Genomic DNA, 22,441 nt, shown 5'->3' on the forward strand with positions numbered 1-22,441 from the left:
CTTGCGTCTTTTTTTTTTTTTTTTCGTGGGAGGGGCGCCATACGAAGGGGATGTGGACTGTTGTCGCTTGCTTTAATCACGTTTAATTGATCGCGTTGCGAAAGAGTATAATTAAGAAGTTAAAAGTGACGAATGACGCGAGCCGGAAAATCCTTGGAACGAGAACGGGAAACGCGCGTTTGTTGACTTTCTGTTCCGCGTGTTCATCGACGTTAATGGAATTAATATTATCTGTCAATAAAAAAATCGTTTCTTTTTTTTTTTTTTTCTTTCATCATCTCGTTCAATCGAGTAAATACGCTAAATGGAGGAAAAGTTCGTTTCGATGAGACGTGAAATATTTAAAATTACGGTAAAATAATACGATACGAGAGATAAAATCTTTTTTTCTTCCAGAAAGATCGGTTAAAAATAGTTGAATTTTTTTTTTTTCTCTAATAAAATTTGCGCGCTTCGAAAAATTAAAAACATCCATAAAATTCGTTAACGAGATCTAGTTTGAATTTCAAGTTTTAAATTCCAAGTGGAAACGAAGGTGGAAACGCTCGAATAACAACACTCGACCCCTATGTATAATATTCTCTTCGGCCAAATGTGTGATTTTCGATTGAAATTCTCGCATGTTGATCGCGCGGCACGAGCAAAGGTAGTTACACCGTTTATATAAAGAGTGATAAACTGTTGACATTCGCCTACTAACGCGAGATGAGTACGCGGACAGCAAATAATTACCACATCCTGCTTGCTGGCATACCGAAGGCTTTCAGAACCGCGAGAAGTTTTTAAGTTGTTAAGAAACTTTTTACGCTTGATCAAGAGAATGCGAATCTTCTCCCCAACGTTTCCTCATGTTCTTTCTTCTCTTAATAATTTCTAGGATGCGGTGGTTGGTACATACGTGTTCATTTTAAAACGAAACGAAATAAAATCCCTTGGCGAGAGACGAGCGTTACATAATTTTCTCATTATTCAACAAATTTCCTTTACTTCTGGATTACTTGCGTTCGTTATCTATCCGTGTTCCTTTTATCTCGGATATTCTTCGGTATCTCGGTTGCTTGCGTACTGGTACAAATAATCGTGAAAGGTTTATTTGGTTTGGAAAAAAATCGTGATTCATAAATTTTTTTCACTCGAAATTGTGAATGACTTTGACCTCGAGCCCGATACGCACACTCGACACTCTTCTTCTATCCAAAATATGCAATTTTGTATATTTTCGTGATCGTTCCAGTTTTATTTGGAACGTATTAGAAATATACACAGAATTTTGTTAACAAAAATAACGGAGTTGGAGAAGAGATATAGAGGATAATGGAAATATTCATTTTTTTTTCCTTTTTTCGTTCGAAATTGTCAATGACTTTGACTTTAATTCTCTTCTTCTTTTATGCAAAATATGGAATTTTCAAGATTTATTTTATTTGGAACGTATTAGAAATACACAGAATTTTGTTAACAAAAATAACAGAGTTGGAGAAGAGATATGGAGGATAATGGAAATATTCATTTTTTTTTTCCTTTTTTCGTTCGAAATTGTCAATGACTTTGACCTCGAACACTTGATTCTCTTCTTCTTTTATGCAAAATATGGAATTTCGTACATTTTCAAGATTTATTTTCCAATTTTATTTGGAATGCATTAGAAATATACACAGGATTTATTTTTTCTTAATAAAAATAATGTTATCATTCCTGTCATTCGAAATTATCGCTGATTTTGATCTCGAACCCGATATAAATTCAATCCATCTTTTTCATTTATGCAAAATATCCAATTTTGTATATTTTCAGATTCCTCCAGTTTTATTGGAAGGTCAACATATTAGAAATATACACAGAATTTCGTTAACAAAAATAATCCCAGAGAAGAGAATAGATTTGGGAATAATGAAAATATATCATATCTGCTTGTCTTACTGCCAAACTTGACTCACTTTTGACGCAACAAAATTTATTGGCGCTAATAATGTCCAACATGTCGTTTCGGCCCCGCCAAATTTCACTTATAATTATAACGTTATCAATTCTTTTCTCTTTTCACCTCGATCTCCGCTCGAATTATCCTTAAAAAAAAAAAAGAAAAAAAGAGAAAAAAACAATACCCCTCCAACAATATCGCAATATCTTCTCTCACCTACATATTAATCTCAGCCAGCCGGAAAGAATTCGTGTGGCCTATTCCCGCAGAATTTATCTTTAGACGGTCCGTGTAAATTATTTCTTTAGCCTATGCAATCCCCAGAACGCGTAGAAGCGAAATCGGAGCAGAGAGCAGCGTTCCTGGAGAGGGCAAAGAGGGGGAGGAGGAGGAGGAGGAGGAGGAGGAGGAGGAGGAGGAGGAGGAGGATCGTTCCTCCTTGAACGGGCTGCGGTCTAAATCAGGCGGCTTTAGGGACGCGGGTAAAAAATCCGGGCGTAGCCGAGTCTCTTCTTCGTGGTTCCGTTCTACACACCCCCTCCTCCCCCGCTCCATTCCGCCGCTCGGTCACACGCAGCCGTTTAGCTCGGCTCTTAGATCCCGAACCGGGGAGAAAGAGGCGAGAGCATCTGCGTGATCCTATGTTATCTTCCCGTTTGGCAGCTAGCCAGCAGCGCGGTGTCTCGGTCCCTTTTGCTATTTCGCCGCGTGTGCGCGTTATATCCCTTGTGCACAGCCGCGCGCAGTTATTTTCGCGTGGTGAGAACCGGCTGCAATCCACGGATTATTTCGAATCGCGTTCTCGAGACGAGAATTTCCTCTCGTCGGCTCGGCCCGGTTGCGCAATCCTCCTTGCGACGACGACGACGAGGACGACGACGTCGAAGGTGACGAGTCTTCCTCCTCCTCCTCGTTTCGAACGCTCACTGTGTGACGTAATTCGTTAGATCCGAGGAGGAAAAAGGGGAAGAAACTATGCGATGCTAGAAATACGACGCCGTGAGAATCGGAGAGAGAGAGAGGCTGTTTAGTCATCGAACGAGTTGGGACAACTCACCCCTCACTTTCAAACGCTATTGTTAAATGGGATGATATTTATAATTGTAATTAATTATGCCGAGCTGTCCTCGCTCGCGAAATTGCATTTGCATTCGTCGGGGAAAAGAGCTAGAAATTTTTACGCTAATTTGCGTTTAATTAAAAAGGTAAATTTCATTAAACCTGATGCGAATGATTAATCGCGAATCCATCTCATCCCCTCTCCTCTTTCTCTCTTCAGCCGAAGGATAACCGTTGAAAAGCGTTGTTTCTCGCCGCGTACCAAGGTTAATCGATCGCGACTGCAAACTCGTCGAACCGCTTTCGAATCGTTGTAACGTTTCGTTCGAATCCTCCTCGTAGTTCCAACTCGTAGGAAAAGATTTTCGCGATTCATCGTATACGGCGATGCAACAAGAAGAAGAAGAAGAAGAAGGAAAGAAAGAAGAAAAAGCTGGTACGTTCAACCGATGAATAGCCCAAGCTCGAAAACGTCGTCTTCGGTATTTACGGTTTCGCAAAAGCGAAACGAATAGCGATATGGCCACGCGATTCATCGCCTCGAACGGCGGCCACTTTTCAGGAGGGGGCCCGCGATGGTGCACGCCAAGGTTGGGTGGGTGCTAACACGGGTCAATTCGGCCAATGGCACTCCCCGTTTTATTACCCATGCCCCGACACAAGCCCGCGGTGCACGTCTTATTGCACATTCCAACGACACACGCACACGCACACGCGCGAGTACAAATCGTACGAATACGTGGACACGCGTGATTCCAACCTCCTTTCGCGGTATTTTACACGCACCCACGAATGCGGTGTTTACAGACGCACACGTGTTCGTCGCGGCATACGACGAGTGAAACGAGAAAGGTTCCCTCTCTCGGAATAAGAGTGCGTACCTCTTAGCAATAATAACCATTAAGGCGTGAGGGAATGCGAGAGGTGACGTCATCCCATTCAACATTCGTGATCCATCCAACACACTTGTCAACTTATTCAGCCTTCGAGGAATAAATTGTGAATGTTAATGTATCTCGCCGATCTTTCCGATCGCTCCTCCGCGGTCCAACGCTCTCTCCCTCCCTTCTTTCGTTTAAGAATTTCTGCAAATCCGGACTTCCGTCTGCACAGACGAAGGTATCCGCGGTTTTAAATCAGAAAATTAACTGGCTTCCTTCGACGATTCAACTCTGATAATTTTAACTCGCCTCGACTCGCAACAAGGGATAATTAACGAAATGGAATTTTTTCCAACATTATTATTACGAAACGTTGCGATAATTGAGCGGAACGATGGTGTGTTTGCTTTGTTAAAAAGGTTGATAATTGAGCATGGGAACTGGCATCCGTGACTATTCCAACCCTCTCTACGATACTCTCGCAGGGGAAAGGAAAACAGGAGGAGCGGGGAGGCGCATTCCTACGAGGGTGGAAGATACGCGATCGATATAGAGATATAACGTCTCGAAACACGGTTAGCAACTCGAGATGTGTCCGTTTGGCTCGGAGATTTTATATATCGGGACTTGAGGAATTTCAAGCTTGCACCGCGCTTGGATTTATACAGTTGTTAGTCATCGTGTACAAGATTTAATCGAAGAAGAAAGTCATGCGCGTTCTAATCGAGCATTCATAGCCGCGTAGATACACGTAAGTACTTACACTTGGCGTTCCATATGACCAGACATAAAGTCTCGGTTGTTACTGTTCGAGACTTCCGGGTGTAGCGGTATCTAATAGGAATTATAGTGCTTATCCTTGTCGAGTGTTGCATCGGTATCGCAATTAGCTTTTTCACAGAATAAATTTAATATTAATATTTATTTTAATCAAACTTGGGATCTAATAAAATTTCTATCGAAATGTTGCGTCGATCATTGTACATATATTTATCCTTTTAATTGAATCGACCTACGAAATTATAAATTAACTCGATAATCAAATTCAAGATGATTGAATTCGCGAGGTAATTTAAAAAGTGAATTCGCACAGAAGTGTTTTTTCCATAAAATTCTTAAAATAAAAGAATCGAGGCTTAGGTAAGAAAGAAAAGATTCATTTCAAGATAACTGGAATTACCGGTCGCGTGGTTAAACGTCGAGAAGATGACGAAACATCGAGATATATATATATAAAAAAAAAAGAGAAAAATTCCCAGATGTGATTTATTACACACCGAAATCTCGAACAACGATCGAGAAGTTTATGTTTCATAGCAGGTTGGAACGCAAACTGTACGTGAATCTATGCGCACGTTCGACCAAATCTCGGATGACGAGACTCTCTTACAACGTAGGTGTCTGACCGGATTTTCCACGATTATTCATCGAATCTAAATTTAGGCTCGACCAAACTCTATTTCGCAGAAACAATATATTGGCAGAGGATACGAGACAAGAAACGAGCACGCATTGACATTTTCGAACCGATATTCCCGATGGCTAAAGCTCATAATTCCAATTTAGCTCAACCTCCTCGCCCCTCGCGTGCGCCCATCCCCTCGCTTTTTTCTTTCCCTGGAAACGAGCGTCCTGGCCTCGCGATTAAATGCATCTGAACAAACCCGAATTTTGCAATTTTATATAACCCGCATCTTTTTTGTATACACAAAGGATAAAAAAAGAAAGAAGTGAAATTGATAAATCTCAAATAATCGCTTTTTCGCCACCAAAAGAAAACGACGATCCAAATTTCGAGCGATTTTTCTTCAACGATTAGAAATTGAGGATGAGAGCGAAAGGAGGAAAGGAGGCATAAATTTTGCGCTCCCATCGGGGGTGGATAGTAACGTAATTGCACCCCTGCAACGACACCCTGACATTTCGCAGGGCCGCATCGACCAGTCGATGCGGTTCTAGCCGATCTCACCGCTCTCAATTTACAAGTCTCCTTTTGATTTGTGAGGGAGGGCGGCGACACGGGTTGAAGACACGTAAGAAAAGTGGTGGTCACGTAAGGGCAAACGTTCGACGGGGACGGAGGATGACGTGTACTGTTAGGATGAATCGCGAGCAGGTCCTTTTTTTGGACATGTCGGGCGACATCGTCGGATGACATCACCGCGTTTTGTTACGCGTGCGGCTAATGCAAAACGGTTTTGCGGTTTTCGAGCACGTCCGTTATATTGTTATATCGTTTCGTTTGCCGTTCGAATCTCTAATGGATAGAGAGAACAAAGGTGATGAGGAAAGGTGATGAAAAAAGGGAAGTGGCAGATCCTCCAGATTTTCTTTCCCCTCGTGCGATCATGTTTTATTCCGTTTTCCTCGAATACCTGGTTTATGATTGCATTGCGTATTGCAGTCTGTTTCACCTTGAACGCCGGATGTCCAGATCGTCACCGAGATGTCCTTTCCTTTGTCCCTGTCGTCGCAGCGAAATTCGAGGGGGGGAGAGGAAGATTTAGAATTCAATATTATCGCGAAGGACAGTCGTAAATTTTCTGCACGAAAAGATTTAAAGTCGTTCGCCTTCCTCCAGTTTCTTGCATTGTTCGTGTTCGTGTCGAGCTACAAAGTGCAAAGTTTAATTTCTTTCAAAAAAAAATAAATAAATAAATTTGAAGAACTTGCGTTTGGAAAAAAATATCGACGATGGGTTATTAATTTTTAATAATCGAAGATTTCTCGTTTCCTCGATTTTTCGAAGCACGTTGAATCTCGTTTCGTCATCGGGAATCGATAGAAAGCGGAGGAGGGAGGGGAAACAAGGAAGCATCCATGGTGAGAATAAATTAAGCAATGGGACACCGTGGCGTCTTTTCTAGGCCGTCACCAAGGGATACCGACTCTACGTTATGTGTGACCAGAGGGGTAACGAAGTGGAAGCAGAACTGCGTGCACGAGGTGGTCAACCATTAACCTAGATTCTTTCTTGATCTAATCGCGATTATTATTACAAAAATAATCCAATCATTTTCTTTAATATCATTTCCACGAATCATTTCACACTTTTTCAACCACGACTAAACGAATTATACATCATTATCATTAATCCACGATACTCTCCATTCTTATTCGCAGGAAAAATTTAAAATTTCCATTCCAATCTTGATCTCTCTCTTTCTCTCTCTTTCTCCAAATTATATTTTAAAATCTCTCAAAATCTCACGTTCATCGACGATTTTTAGAATCTTTTCGAAATCTAGTCGAATCTTATCGAAGAGGGGAATTACTCACGAACGGCCTGAATTCTTCTAAAAGCTTTTTCCAGATCTAGACCAGTTAACCCAGTCCTCGAAAATAAATTCACGAAGCCTGTAATAAAGGATACCGCGGGATCTCCCGTATCGACGACGCGAGTTCACGCGAGCGGTGATGGAGCGGTTTAACCGGAAGTGGGTCAGCTATCGACGCTTCTTACCTATGTCCCTCGTGTGTCTGGAATAAAAAGAGGAGACAGTTGAAATAGATTCGAGCAGTTTACTGTTAATCTTCATCACGGATCTATTTTACCACTAATAAGGGTGTGGTGGTTCTCTGGTTAAAATCGACCGATGGACAGGCTTCGAAAATGGGGTAAACTGGGTGTAGACACGAGGCGAGCCACGAGGAGAACGTAGACCTCTCGTTTTCTATCGTTTCTTTATTCGATCAACCGTGCCCTAACGATCCCCTTAACTGGCCCGAGTCACACGAGGAAGATCTAGGGAAGAGGCATTGTTAGGATAGAGATATGGAGATATGGGCGTAAAGGGCGTATTATTAGAAAACGTATGTGCTTGCGCACCGCTGTCCTGAAATTAAAACGCGTACTACAAGTCTCGTGCACTAGAAATCTAATTTCAACCGCCGTACGTCCTTCTTCCCGATCGTTGCTCGAGGCCTCCTCTCCGCGAGTAGAGGGATATAAATCTTGGGTGTTTGTTCCTTCGAGAAACATCTGTTAGAGATCGTATTCTATATAACAACAATAGAGCCGTTCTTCTCCTCTTCGTACGGGAGAAGAATTATCGATTCGATTCGTTCGAAATTGTATATTATCGTCCCGTGGATTTTTTAACGAACGATCCTTTCCACTCGGAGAGTCATCATCGAAAGTCATTTTAGAAGAATGGCACGATTCAAGCATTTTTTTCAATAATCCATATCTCCGTACGTTGTTACGATAATATTAGAATAGCTTTCAGCTTATCAAAATTAAATTTTCCACAAACAATAACGGATAAATGTATGATGTGTTCTAATTATCCTATTTTTATTTTACAGTTTGGTGCAAACCGGCTAAAGGTTCCGAGAGCGCCGATTACACCGAGGACGACACACCGTCCGAATACATCGACGACGACAACAACGACGACACCGATGATCTGGCCGATGACGTGAACGATACCGCCAGCGCCGTGGACGATGACACGGCCAGTGCTGTCGAGGAACCGCAAATCATATCGAGGCCCGAGAGTATACGGATAAGGAACGGGAGCACGATATACCTTCATTGTCTCGTGAAAAATGCAGGTTCGTGGTTTATTTCCAATTATTTCTCCCTCTTGAATAATGCAATTATAATTTCCTCTTGGAAAAAAATCGAATCATCTTGAAAATATTGGAAATATATTTTCAGACAATTTCGCGGTGACCTGGAAGAAAGACGACAATTTCATGTATCATCAGGTAGGGAAGAGGATCGTTATATTGCCGAACAATACCTTGGTGATACACGATGCAAACGTGAACGATACCTCCGACGATTACGAGTGCAGTATCATGCATCCTAAAAAAACTATTACGATCAAGCACAGAGTGCAGGTCGTTTCTCAAGTTCCGCCCACGCAGAGAGTGGATGTCACCTCTGAAAGGCCTCAAGTTCTGCCCACGGTCACGCAACGGACGGATGCCGCTTCTGAAAGGCCTCAGGTACCACCATCGATTCATCACAAACAATCGGAGATACGCGTAACCCCCGGCAAAAGGGTGGAGGTGAACGCCGGTGATAACGTCACCCTCGGTTGCGAAACGAGGATACAACCGACACCTGAAATAAAGTGGTACCACGAGGTGAGATGAGATTTCTATTCGACATTATATTGTGTACATATATTATAGAGGAATGCAAACATTTTAGGAATGAAAGTGCGAGTAGAAATGTTACATTGGAATGTTTAATCAAGGGAAAGCGAAAATTTAACAATAAATTTTCGTTTCGAGGAAAATGTCGTTTTTCCTTTCGAAATACCTGCTTAATTTTCACGTTTCTTTCTCTCTTGTTACAGAACGAAAGAGTTCATAATAATATCTTCGTATCCGGTAATCGTATCACTATCATGAATATTAATAGACACGATGGTGGTCATTATCAATGTTTGGCCGAGAATGGGATGGAGTCTCCACCTGTAGAGGCTATTAACGTCATTGTCAATTGTAAGAATTCATTCGTTAACCGGATGACCCACTATTCTATATTTAAATGTTTCTTCGACGAATAAATCAAACGTAAAAAAAAAAAAAAAAAACGCGTTTATTTGTTTTTATAGACGCTCCAGAAATAGAGACAAAGGGGAAATGGGTGCACACCGGAGTCGGAGTAGAATCGCGGTTATCGTGTATCGTGCACGCTCATCCGCATGCTAACGTAACGTGGTACAAGGATCAGAAGAGAATACTACCGAAGAAAAACAGTATAGAGCTTAGAGGAAACAAAACTCGATACTTTCTCGATATTTTGCACACCCAACTCGAAGACTTGGCTAATTACACGTGCGTAGCGGAGAACAAATTGGGACGGACGGAGAAAACTATTTCCCTTACCGGTAATTTTCTTCTCTTTTCATTTAGAATAAAATAAAATGAAACTATGAGATTCGTTAATTATATCAAAAAAAAAAAAAAATTGCTTTGCAGGTCTTCCTTCTCAAGCGATTATTTCTGGTGGTGAGATGACAAGGACCGCATCAGGGTTAATTTTAAAATGGCACTTGGAAAGCTATTCGCCGATTATTGAATATAAAGTAATTATATTTCTTATTAATACTTTATTTTTTTCATACGTATCATTATTACGATTAAAATAAATTAATTACGTGACATAGTTGCAATATCGTCGTAAAGAAGATCCTGAATGGATTATTGTGAAGCCTACGGTAACGAATGGTAGAGGAAATCAATTCATCGTCGAGCATACAATAGAAGGACTTCAACCTGGATCGTACGAAGCAATCGTTATGGCTAGAAATGACTTTGGGTGGTCTTTACCCTCCAAGCCGCATACATTTGTAGGAGGTAGGAAGATGATATATTTTGAAATCAATCATTGTATAACAAAGTTGTTGATTTATTAAATTCCTTTTCTCAATTGCTTTACAGAATACGCAGATGAGCAAGCTGAGAATGGTAAATATCGTAATACATTGTGCAATAGAGCATCTGTTTGTAAATGAGCATATCTCTTATGAATGTTTAATGCGTTTCTAGTTAGAGGACCGTCAGCGGGTGTATCTCAACCTGCTTTAGCTATTGCAACACTATTCCTAGTCGTTTCGTCCTGTGCCTTTACAAGTCTGTAATTTACCTTAACTTCTTAAACTATAGGTATGTTATACAATTATTTTGATTTATATATTGAAAAGTATTAAGATATTGATTAATAACATAATAACATTAATTTTATATACGCAGGTAATTTGCTGCAGCCAAAGCGTACACCAGCAAATGCAATGGTGGGTTTAGTGAAACAAGAATGTCTAGGAGAACTGTATATTGCTGGTGTAATATATTTTTTAAAATAATATATTAGTTATATTTATTTTAAGCAAGAGATAAATAATTAATATGTTCTCTAGAATAATATTTGCAAAAACATGTTACCTAAATTTTTTACTGCTGCTTGTTGATTGTTCGAGCAATCAAAGATTTGGAAATGTTACAAAAAAGAAAATTATATTATGATTCATGTTTAAATATAACAAGCAAAAGTGCTATATCTAGTATAGCACATAGTATCTAGTATATTGTTTTTTTATAAAAATTTGTCAAAATTTAATTATGGGCATTCTTTATGTATAAAAAAATATTTTCAGATTATGCAGCATACATTAGATAATTCTCCTAGATATTCTAGTACGTATTATTAAAAAAAAAAAGAGCATTTTAATTGTACTCTAAATCAAGAGTAACTATAAGGGATATTGTACTTTAAAATATATTTATATATCTATATATATATATTATATATATATACGTACGCATAATTTAGTATTCATTGTACATGTATAAGTTCAGAGATATATGATTATTATTATAATTTATTTTTATATGCTTAAGATAACTAAATCCGTGTTCTATAATATTGCTTAGTGCCATGTACGCAAGTTTTTTTCTCGATCGTGTACAGAAATGGCACTGATAAATCATCTTTCGAAAGAAGGATATGTATGTAGGTACCTTACGTATAATAACAAAGAAATAATGTTATTAAGAATCGCCGTAGAAAATCGACAAAAAAACATGGGTTGAAAGCACATATATTGATTGGCATATTGTTAGAATTAATTCCTTTCTCTCTTTCTTTTCCTATTATATGTGCTTCCAATTCAAATAAATATAATATTTTCATTTGACTTTAAAGTATAATGTTATGAGTGGACACGAATGGCTGTTGAGAGTGCAAGGATGTATTGTATTGTTTTTCAAACTAGCTTGGTAGCTTTAGTACATATACACGTCGTTGCATTGATTTTTAACAACCGTTACAATCAATAGACTATAGATTAAAAAATAAATATTGTACAAAAATATTGTCGGTTCCAACAAATGGTGCACATTATGTAAACGTTAAATGTAGAAATTTCAGTCACGCTTATCTTGACGCTCTGTATATGACAATCCTTACTTTTGTATAGCGTTCGTTGCATTTATTCATTTGATAATAAATTCGTTGCATAAGTTCAAACACAAATTACAAATACTTTCTCAAAATTTTTTATAGAAGAGCACTTTTTTAAACTTTCAGTAATGTATATTAGATTAATTCTATGTCTCTATTTTATTAACTTAAGATTTAGATTATTATTTAAATTATTTTTCTGTACCTCAAAGAATCGATTAAAAATGTTATACAAGAATACTTTTCTAATAATATATTAACCATTGGTAGCCAAGAGAACATATCAGCAGTCGATTATATTATTAATTATGAATAGTATTACCATCTGTTGTTACGACACGAATAATAAAATTGAAAAATTTTTACACACAGATAAAATATAAAATATAAAATAGACATTAAACACATAACATTAAATTTTATGGGATTTTATTATATATATTATAATAATGTGAAATGTTGACTTTGAAAAAAAAAATCAGAACATTTTTCTACATCTTTTAACATATCTGATTTAAATTTATATGTACATATAATATTATTTCTTTAATTATTAAAAATGTAAGAAAAACTTTTGTTATAAAAATCGTTTAATTTAGTAAAAGAAATTTGATGTTTTTTTTCTAAATTTAATTCTAATATTCTAGTAATCAATACGAGATCTATGTAAATAATCTAGAATTATATTTTTAAAATACAATGTCACAATATAGGTGCAATCAAATAAAAGGCTAAATTTGGAAATAAAAAATACTATTTCCTATCAATATTTTATATTTTCATGAAAATATAAAATAATTGATAGTTTAAAATTTAAATAAAAAAAATATATGTCACAAAGAATCAAATCATTTTATCCATTTACACAAAAATAAATCCTATAAAAAACCTATCAAATCCATCAAAAACTATCCTATTTAGGAAAATTAAAAAAATATGTTTATAAATTTTGTCTATACAATCTATATGTGATAAAGAATAAAAAACATACATTTATATTCCATATAAATGTAAATATAGAATATTCTTGAAACAAATTTGAAAAAACTATTATAAAATAATTATAAATGATAAAATTAAATTAAAATGTGATTGTTCTTTTCTTGCATCATTAATTCAAATTAAAATTTATCATAATACTAAAAAAAAATCTGCGATTTACTTATTATTGAATATCATAATCAGTATGAAAATAGGTTAGAAAACATAATACCAACTATTAGATATTACTAAAAAAGAATAATTTTTTATTCTTCATTTAAAAAAAATCAAAAAGAATTGATTGCTTTTTTTTTGTTCGAATACAATCTATTGAACTAGATTTCCTAGTTGTAAAAAACTAAATAAAAAAAAAAAAACGAAAAAAATTAAATCATGGAACGATAATGATAGATAACGTACATATTTAAATTATATACGTTTGCTTCAAGACTTTATAATTGTAAAATTTAAAAAATCGATAAACAAAATCAAAAATAAGTAGCATACATACCAATTTATTCGATTTTTCAAATTATATTTTTTGAAATAAATAGTTACGCGAAAACGCGATATATAAGAAAATTTTTATTAATAAATAAATATTAATAAATAATTTTAAAGAAAAAAAAATATTAATTATGAATATAATAAGAGAAATAAAAAAAAAGTTCATCAATAGATGTGAAAAATATTACTATCAATGTTGTAGCTCATCACAAGGTTCATTAAATAAGAAAATGTAGAAGTTAAAAAAAAATCTATAATAAAAGAAAAAAATTTAAAATTATTTATTATTTAAAATAATTGAAATAATAAAAGATGAAATTATAATATAATAAATTATAATACAATAATTTATTATAATATAATATTTATAATAAATTATAAATTATAAATATGGCAACAAAGATTAAAATTCTATGTACGTTAAAAAAAAATCTATAATAAAAGAAAAAAATTTAAAATTATTTATTATTTAAAATAATTGAAATAATAAAAGATGAAATTATAATATAATAAATTATAATATAATAATTTATTATAATATAATATTTATAATAAATTATAAATTATAAATATGGCAACAAAGATTAAAATTCTATGTACGTTAAAAAAAAATCTATAATAAAAGAAAAAAATTTAAAATTATTTATTATTTAAAATAATTGAAATAATAAAAGATGAAATTATATAATAAATTATAATATAATAATTTATTATAATATAATATTTATAATAAATTATAAATTATAAATATGGCAACAAAGATTAAAATTCTATGTAAGTTAAAAAAAAAATCTATAATAAAAGAAAAAAATATTATAATTTAAAATTATTTATTATTTAAAATAATTGAAATAATAAAAGATGAAATTATAATATAATAAATTATAATATAATAATTTATTATAATATAATATTTATAATAAATTATAAATTATAAGTATGGCAACAAAGATTAAAATTCTATATACGTTAAAAAAAAAATCTATAATAAAAAAAAATATTATAATTTAAAATTATTTATTATTTAAAATAATTGAAATGATAAAAGATGAAATTATATAATAAATTATAATATAATAATTTATTATAATATAATATTTATAATAAATTATAAATTATAAATATGGCAACAAAGATTAAAATTCTATGTAAGTTAAAAAAAAAATCTATAATAAAAGAAAAAAATATTATAATTTAAAATTATTTATTATTTAAAATAATTGAAATAATAAAAGATGAAATTATAATATAATAAATTATAATATAATAATTTATTATAATATAATATTTATAATAAATTATAAATTATAAATATGGCAACAAAGATTAAAATTCTATGTACGTTAAAAAAAAATCTATAAAAGAAAAAAATATTATAATTTAAAATTATTTATTATTTAAAATAATTGAAATAATAAAAGATGAAATTATATAATAAATTATAATATAATAATTTATTATAATATAATATTTATAAGTTATAATATAATAATTTATTATAATATAATATTTATAATAAATTATAAATTATAAATATGGCAGCAAAGATTAAAATTCTATGTAACAAATTAGATTATTTAATTAATTTTTGTATCATTAATAATTCACTAAAAAGGAAATACAAATGTTATTTTATATTTATTATTTTTAATACAAAAAATTAAATATAACTATTTATGCATAAAAACTCATCATTAGATTGATCATTATATCGAACAATCTTTTTTAACATTATTGAAATTAATTTTTTTTCCCGCCTTAAAAATTAATACGTAATAAATACATTACAATCAAATTACGCAGTTAAGTAAAATAAATCGAATTTTCAAAATAAATGTATAAAATGTATAAAAGAAATGGAATTAAAATCAATTTTTTTAAAACAACACAAAAAAACTTAAATTCCATTTCTAAAAGTTTATTATACAAATTATTCTTAATTAATGATCAAATAGAAAAAAAAACAAATATCTTAAAAAATTATTAATTATAATAATATTCAATAAATAAATAAATAAACACACATTAATTAAATAATTATATAAAATGTAAAAGAATAATTATAAAAATAATAGAGAAATCACATACCTGAAACGAAATATTACGTCTAATCGCGTCGATTTTCGACAACAGAATGACGCCCCTCACCGCGATTTAACCTATCGAATATCAAATTGGAGAGGGGATTTGCTCGGCAGTTCGACAACAAGTCAAGCGTGGCACGAGCGTGGCACGAACGCGAACTGCCAATTCCTTGGAAGGGCTGTATTATAACAGATGTTTTTAGCCTTGGACGTAATATTCAAAACAAATACAGAAATATTAGACGAGTTGAACATAGATAATTATATTTAGAAAAGAAATATATGAGAATATTTGAGACAAAATTAACTTTAATGATTTATTTACTTCTATTTCAGTATAGATAATAAAATTTTTATTTCAATACGAAAAATGATAAAAAAAACTAAACTAAATACATATGTTTACTTTTCAGATTGATTATTAATTCGATAATCATGAGAATTAACTTAATCGAAATCTTAATATTAAGAACTATATATTCATATATATGTCCAAAAAGATTTATTTAAAAATTTCGAATCACAAAATCATTTAATATTAATTCAATATATATTTAAATCCAATCTATATTGTTTGAAATTTATTAAAATATAGAGTAGATTATCGAATTTAATATTAACGTTCAAAATCTATTTCTTCCAAAATCTAAAAAAGATTTTAAGAGGATTTTAAAATGGATTGCAAATGTTAAATTTGCATATTACTTTTGATATTTATTCAAGATTGTCAAAATCTAAACTTTAAAAAATTTTAGAATGGATTGCGAATGTTCATCTAAAAAAGAAATTCTAATGATATTTTTTCATATCAAAATCTTATTTAGAACGAAAGAAAGAAATTGAAATTAAAACTAATCTTTTGACATTTAATAAAAGTTTCATGATTTGCAAAAAATTTGATTATTTTTTATAAGATTTTTATTAAAAATAATATGAAATATATATTTTTTTGTAGGATATTTATTATGTTCGAACATAAGTTTGATGTATTCGTTATCGTTTTCTTTTTAAAAACATACAGTTGTATTGACAATGATATTCGATCACTGCGATTGGCTTATTTGTGGAATAAGGTTCCATATATTTCGACGAATTCTGCTTAGTTGTGGGGGTAAGGAGACGAAAGAAGGGATAAGGAAAAAAGCTTAGAAGGATCAGTTAGTCCTCGACAGTCTACCTCTTTACGTCGTTTTAGGTGTGATTGAAATTGTGATTTTATTGTACTTCAAAATGGATAAAATAAAGAAAATACATGTTAAAACAAGTGCAAATTCTGTAGGAGAATGTCAGTTGACAATCAGATTGTTAGAAATGTTACAAAGAACAAAATATGAATTAGTGCAGGAAAATGGACAACGTCGTTTAACTGCTCCAGAGATTATTCGTGGTGAAAAGCAACGTGTGAAAGGTGCTGAAATTTTTCTTGGTCGTCTACCGCGGGATTGTTACGAAGATGAATTAATGCCAGTATTAGAAACAATCGGTTATTTGATTGAATTACGATTGATGTTAGATTTTTCTGGATCTACTCGCGGTTATGCGTTTGCTTCATTCGAAGATGTAAAAACAGCGAGACGCGCCTGCGCAAAACTTGACGGTTATGAAATTAGACCGGGCCATCGTATCGGTGTCGTTAAGTCAGTTGATAATTGTCGATTATTTTTCGGTGGAGTACCTAAAAATAAAAGCAAAGAAGAATTTATGCAAGAATTAACTAAGATTCTTGAAGGCATTATTGACATTTATCTATATCCAAGTGCACATGATAAAACATTGAATCGTGGTTTCATATTCGTCGAATTCAAAGATCATAGAGCAGCAGCAATGGCTAGACGAAAATTAATACCTGGCAGAGTTATGTTGTGGGATCATGAAATTGCAGTTGATTGGGCTGATCCTGAACCTGGTGATCCTATCGACGAAGAAATTATGGAAAGCGTAAGTTTTAAATTATTCAAAAAATATTTTTATTTAAAAATATATTACATACATATATATATGTTATACAATCTGTTACAAATATATAGAATTGTATATTGTTAAAAAGAATATGTATCTATTTATATCTTTCATTTTAATGATGAATTAGAAAATATATATAGCATTGATTATTATTCCTAGGTTACTGCTCTATTTGTACGAAATCTTAATTTGGATATGTCACAACAAAAGGTTCGAGATATCTTTCAGAAAAATACGAAAATTCCTATTTTAAAATTAAAAAAAATTAATCATTTCGCATTCGTACATTATGAAAATCGTCAAGCAGCACAAACTGTAATGGATATTATGACAAGTATATTTATATATTCTATATCATATTTTATTATTTTATTCATTTATCATTTTATCTCATTTATTATAATAAAACGCCTATAAAATAGGATCTAATGGTATTGCTGACTCTGAAGGTTGGGAAATACGTTGGGCAAAACCAATCGGAGCTGCAAAAATTTTAGAAAGACAAAGATGTATCAATGAAGCTGTAGCAAAATCAAGTTTTCATAAATTTGAACAAAATCGTAAATATATATCGCCGAAAAAATGTAATCTTAAAAAACTTCAATCTCAAGTCATGGATTTGAACGCTAATGTAGTCGACATAGCCTTAATGCATATGACTGCTTTGCAATATTTCATTAAAGAAAAATTTAATGCTACTTGTACTTTTAATTATTTACACGCAGTGGATGAATCTGCTTTTATGTGTAAAGTATGCATGATATTCGCTTATATTCATTTTTATTCACTTGGTATTTTTTTTTTTTTTAGTTTTTAGATTATACTTATTATTTTTTTTTTTCTTTATTTCCTTAGATAATTATCTTTAAAGATGGAAATATTCTGTTTGAATATCATGGAGAATCAATGCCAACGAAACAAAATGCAATTGTTGCTGCATGCACAAAGATCTATCAATTTATAGCTCAGAATTACGGTGAGTACCCTAGATAAAAATATGTAAGTATCCTAGATTAAATTCTCATGGAGACGGGTAAATATAATTTGTGAATGTAATCAATTCTAATTTCGTGACGTGAATAATATTTTAACTTGAGGTTTCTATTTTTCTCTAAGTCTCTATGCAAGACTTACTTTTGTAGACATTTTATTTGTAGTTAATCTTAAAACAAATTATATATATTATTTCAATAATTTAAATAATAATTTAATCATTAGTTTAATGAATTTTATTTAACAAATTTTTTAAAATTGGTTAAAAAATTAGGAAAATAAAGATAGTTAGTATGATTTATAGATATTTTTTTGTATGTTTTCAAACAGTGCTACTGAATAACGAGCACTATTGCATGGAACAAAAGCTAAACATTAATCCTGCGGTTGGGTCACCAGTCAGCTGGAATAGGGATATAGATTATAATTAAATTTTTTTTTTAAAAGATTTTTATAATTGAACATGTATAAATTATTGATAGTATTTATAACGTAGAGATCCAAAAGCATGATGACAGCAAAATATCGAGGAAACAATATAAACATGAATTCATTTTTACATTACTGATATGAAATTAAGATTTTAACAGAAAATTTTTACAATTGAAATAAATTTTAACCGAATTTTAAAATATATAATATATTTGTATAAAAATGATCACTTTGATCTGAATATATGTATTCATGGTCTTAATTGCAATATAGTTACTATATAAAATACATTTTTAATGATGATATAAAGTATCATAATAAAATAAACGAAATTTTAATATTATAAAAATTTTAATTATAATATTTATTAGTGAAATCTACAATAAATATATTTTTTTAACTGTTGACTTTTAAAAATCGAAATTTAAACTTAGAAAATCTGATAATCGCAGGTTCTCTACGTTAAATTATATTTCTATTATATTTCAAGTATATTTTGATATTGCAAAAATATTTCTTATTCGTTAAATTATACACTATTTACTAATAATTAAATAATAATCTTATTCTTAAATTTATTCGAAAATCATTATTATTCTTAAATTATTTTTAAATTCATTTTAAACATTGTAATTATTTTTTATGTTCAAAGTTGTACGTAATTAATACGTGATATATTTAGTTGTTTTGTAATTAATTCACGAAACTGTAATTACAAGTGTGCATATTTAATTTTTTGTTCAATATTTTTTTAAATATATTAGTCAAATTCAAAATAAAGTATTTATATTTTTTTTTAAAACGGCGAAATCCCAAAAAACTTGTCGAATAAACCATATTTCTAAAAAAACTTGCGATTAAATAATAACATAAAAAAAAATCGAAATTAACCATTAAAAATTTCAAAATTAGAACCGCAGTAAAACTTAATATAATTCATTACATTTTTAAAATTAAATATTTCATTAATGATTAATATAATAAGAATTCATCGCATATTAAAAAAATATGATAAAGTATTTACCTTCCTTTTGTATTAATAATCAAGAAGCAATATTATTCGATCTTTAGGTTTTAATTTATAATCGGAAATCATACGGTTATTATCCATATAAATTCCTCGAAGCCAAAGCTTCATTCTCTCTGGTTTCCAAGTATGATTTGTTTCATCCAATAATTTGGATATCTCTTGCTTTAAATATCCAACTGTTTCTAAATGTGAAATTGGAATTTTTAAATGTGATCCTTCCAGTCTATATACTGTTACAACCGGTTGACATCTACACACTAATATATTTTACAATAAAATATGTAAAAAATATACATTTTACTATTTAAAAATATATTACAATCACGTTTAGGGAACATTATTTCACTTCAATCTATTTAACTGCAATTTTAATCAGGAAATGTCATACATCATAAATAATAATTCACATGAGCTACAATTTTAAATTTTATTGGAATTAAAATATAAAAGAAATTAGATACATATCATATTCAAACAGATTTTCTTTTCGTATACAACTTCTCATTATTTCAAAATAAACAACTTATAAATTTACACATACATATATATATATATTATGTACATATAATATATATAATATGTAACATATAACATACAATTTCATGTATAGATATTTTATTATTTAATTAAATATAACATTTATGTTTTTATTTAATATTTATGTTTTATAAATTCAAGAATTTCTAAATTGTTGATGCTGAAAATCGAGCGTTTGATCTAGACATTACCGGTAGAATCGTCGCGTAATCTTCGAGTATACTTCTCGCAGTCTCGTTATCCGTATTTCCCGTGACATTTTTAGGTCTCATACAGCGTACCAACTGTCGAGCTTTCACGAGACAGTCGACATTTTGTTGTATCATTTCCGTAGAAAATATTTCGTACGTGTAATTCAGTAACTTTTCAACGATGCAATCGAGAATCTTATCTTTCGGTATTCCTTCATAGACATTTTCCGAGCACTCTTTGATCATTTTGTTCATCCATTCCCAATTTTCCCAATCTTCGTCATATTTTACGTGCTGATTTTCCAATTGCCATATTAACTGAGCACGAAATCTATAAATTAATAATATGTTATTTATTTGCATTATAAATTATGCATTAATTGTTGAGGTATATTTCAATTTTTAAATTTATTAGCATTAAAAAACAAACGATTATCCAATACTGTTAAAAAAACGTTCCAATTTTTAACATAATATAAATATAAATATAACTTTTATATCGTCATATATTAATACGAGGGTATAAAGTTGCATAGAAATTTAATTTCACTCGGATCATTTCTGTGATTATAAATATACTAGTTCACTAGTGTAATTGAATTTTTAAGAATACGCTTAATAATGAAATTAAAAATGAAAGAAAGAAGTGCGTCTCATATTTTTCCGCAACTCGTTTAAACCAGAAACCGAAAACGGTAAAGTTTCAGAGATGCTTACCCCCAATCCAACGGATTCTTCTCGAACTTCACATTTTTAAGGTTTCTGAGTTGCTGGAACATATTGTAATCGATGATTTTTATTTGATTGTAATCAAAATAGAAATTTTCCAAATTGGGAAGCAACGTGAATACGATGTAATCGATTACAGTGATACGATTGAACGACACATCCAAAGTTTTTAAATTGTACATGTTCGCGAACCAATTACCAGGCACGACTCTCAATTTGTTGTCCCACAACAGTAAATTCTCTAGTTTCGTGAGGCCTATAAACGCCAAAGGATCTATAGTCTCTATACCTGATCCGTGTAGATCCAAAGTTACGAGAGTCGCGCCGAATCTTGCGAAACTGTGCCTGCACAACAATGTAATTTTCCAATTTAAGTTTCATTTTCTTTTTTTATTTATTTTTATCGTTACTTTCTTCGTTCAGAATATTTCAGATACGCGCACAATTGTCACTTATTTAAATGATTTATTTTTTTAACTTAAAATTTCTAATTTATCCAATTATTTTTTTATACCAATAGAAATATTAAATCTAAATTATTTCCCCTTAAATATGAACAAAGAGATAAGTATATTAAATTAATATATTAAGCTAATATAATATAATATAATACAAGGATATTGATTCTCTTCTTCTTACCCTGGAACATTAGATATTCTCGAATCCGAAATCTCTATACTCGTGGTATTGGTTCCCGCTTTGTTCAACGCATTTAAATTCGTCAGTTCCGTGCAACGGAACGTTTCATTTTGCGAGTTGATTATGATCCGACAGTCGATCTCGTCCGCCGCGACGTTCGCCAATAGATTAAAGATGAAAAATACGTTTAACAAATGCTTCATGATTATTCCCGTCGAAACAGAATACACGACGTCGAGTACAAGCGTTCAATTAACTGCACGCTTTCTGGTATTTCAACCGATGCGCAACTGAATACGCGTGGGCGGCGTATCCTTCGACTCCCGTTTTCCTCTTTTGATAAGAGAATCGGACTACGTGTAATCCAATTAAAAAACTCGCATGGAGAATAAAGACATTATCGTACGTATCTCCATATTACTTTATTTTTAGTCCATCGGCTCAGTGAATCTAATATTTTTATCTTTTTGAATCCAAGAGGTCTTGCCAACATTGTTTATCTAACTTGAATGAGATATTTCTCTCTTAATAAATATCGTTTTATGTATATATATAAAAAAAAAAAATAAATTTT

At 31.5% G+C, this 22,441-nt stretch overlaps 3 protein-coding genes across 3 annotated transcripts in view; 2 read left to right on the top strand and 1 right to left on the bottom strand.

Moving 5' to 3' along the window:
- LOC409091 (neurotrimin) overlaps nt 1-11,854 on the top strand; it is a 51,939-nt gene extending 40,085 nt beyond the window's left edge. Inside the window, exons 2-10 of the mRNA XM_392617.7 lie at nt 8,170-8,418; nt 8,525-8,958; nt 9,174-9,321; nt 9,435-9,710; nt 9,802-9,908; nt 9,990-10,179; nt 10,264-10,290; nt 10,372-10,488; nt 10,576-11,854. Coding sequence (XP_392617.4) covers nt 8,170-8,418; nt 8,525-8,958; nt 9,174-9,321; nt 9,435-9,710; nt 9,802-9,908; nt 9,990-10,179; nt 10,264-10,290; nt 10,372-10,463 — 1,523 coding nt within the window. The 3' untranslated portion in view covers nt 10,464-10,488; nt 10,576-11,854. The remainder of the gene's footprint in view (nt 1-8,169; nt 8,419-8,524; nt 8,959-9,173; nt 9,322-9,434; nt 9,711-9,801; nt 9,909-9,989; nt 10,180-10,263; nt 10,291-10,371; nt 10,489-10,575) is intronic.
- Nucleotides 11,855-16,294: 4,440 nt separating this feature from the next.
- Nucleotides 16,295-18,899, top strand: LOC724425 (APOBEC1 complementation factor-like). The gene is made up of 5 exons (XM_016918059.2): nt 16,295-17,292; nt 17,476-17,650; nt 17,739-18,067; nt 18,172-18,292; nt 18,640-18,899. The coding sequence occupies exons 1-5, from the start codon at nt 16,585-16,587 to the stop codon at nt 18,738-18,740; spliced, it is 1,434 nt and encodes a 477-aa protein (XP_016773548.1). The 5' UTR covers nt 16,295-16,584; the 3' UTR covers nt 18,741-18,899.
- A 1,467-nt stretch (nt 18,900-20,366) lies between these two features.
- On the bottom strand, nt 20,367-22,156 carry LOC100578084. The gene is made up of 3 exons (XM_006565920.3): nt 21,868-22,156; nt 21,217-21,573; nt 20,367-20,830 (listed from the first exon to the last, which is right to left on the bottom strand). The coding sequence occupies exons 1-3, from the start codon at nt 22,068-22,070 to the stop codon at nt 20,455-20,457; spliced, it is 936 nt and encodes a 311-aa protein (XP_006565983.2). The 5' UTR covers nt 22,071-22,156; the 3' UTR covers nt 20,367-20,454.
- Between the last annotated feature and the right edge of the window lie 285 nt (nt 22,157-22,441).

The sequence above is a fragment of the Apis mellifera genome, linkage group LG2 (assembly GCF_003254395.2).
Source record: "Apis mellifera strain DH4 linkage group LG2, Amel_HAv3.1, whole genome shotgun sequence".
In the NCBI taxonomy this organism is placed as follows: Eukaryota; Metazoa; Arthropoda; class Insecta; order Hymenoptera; family Apidae; genus Apis; species Apis mellifera.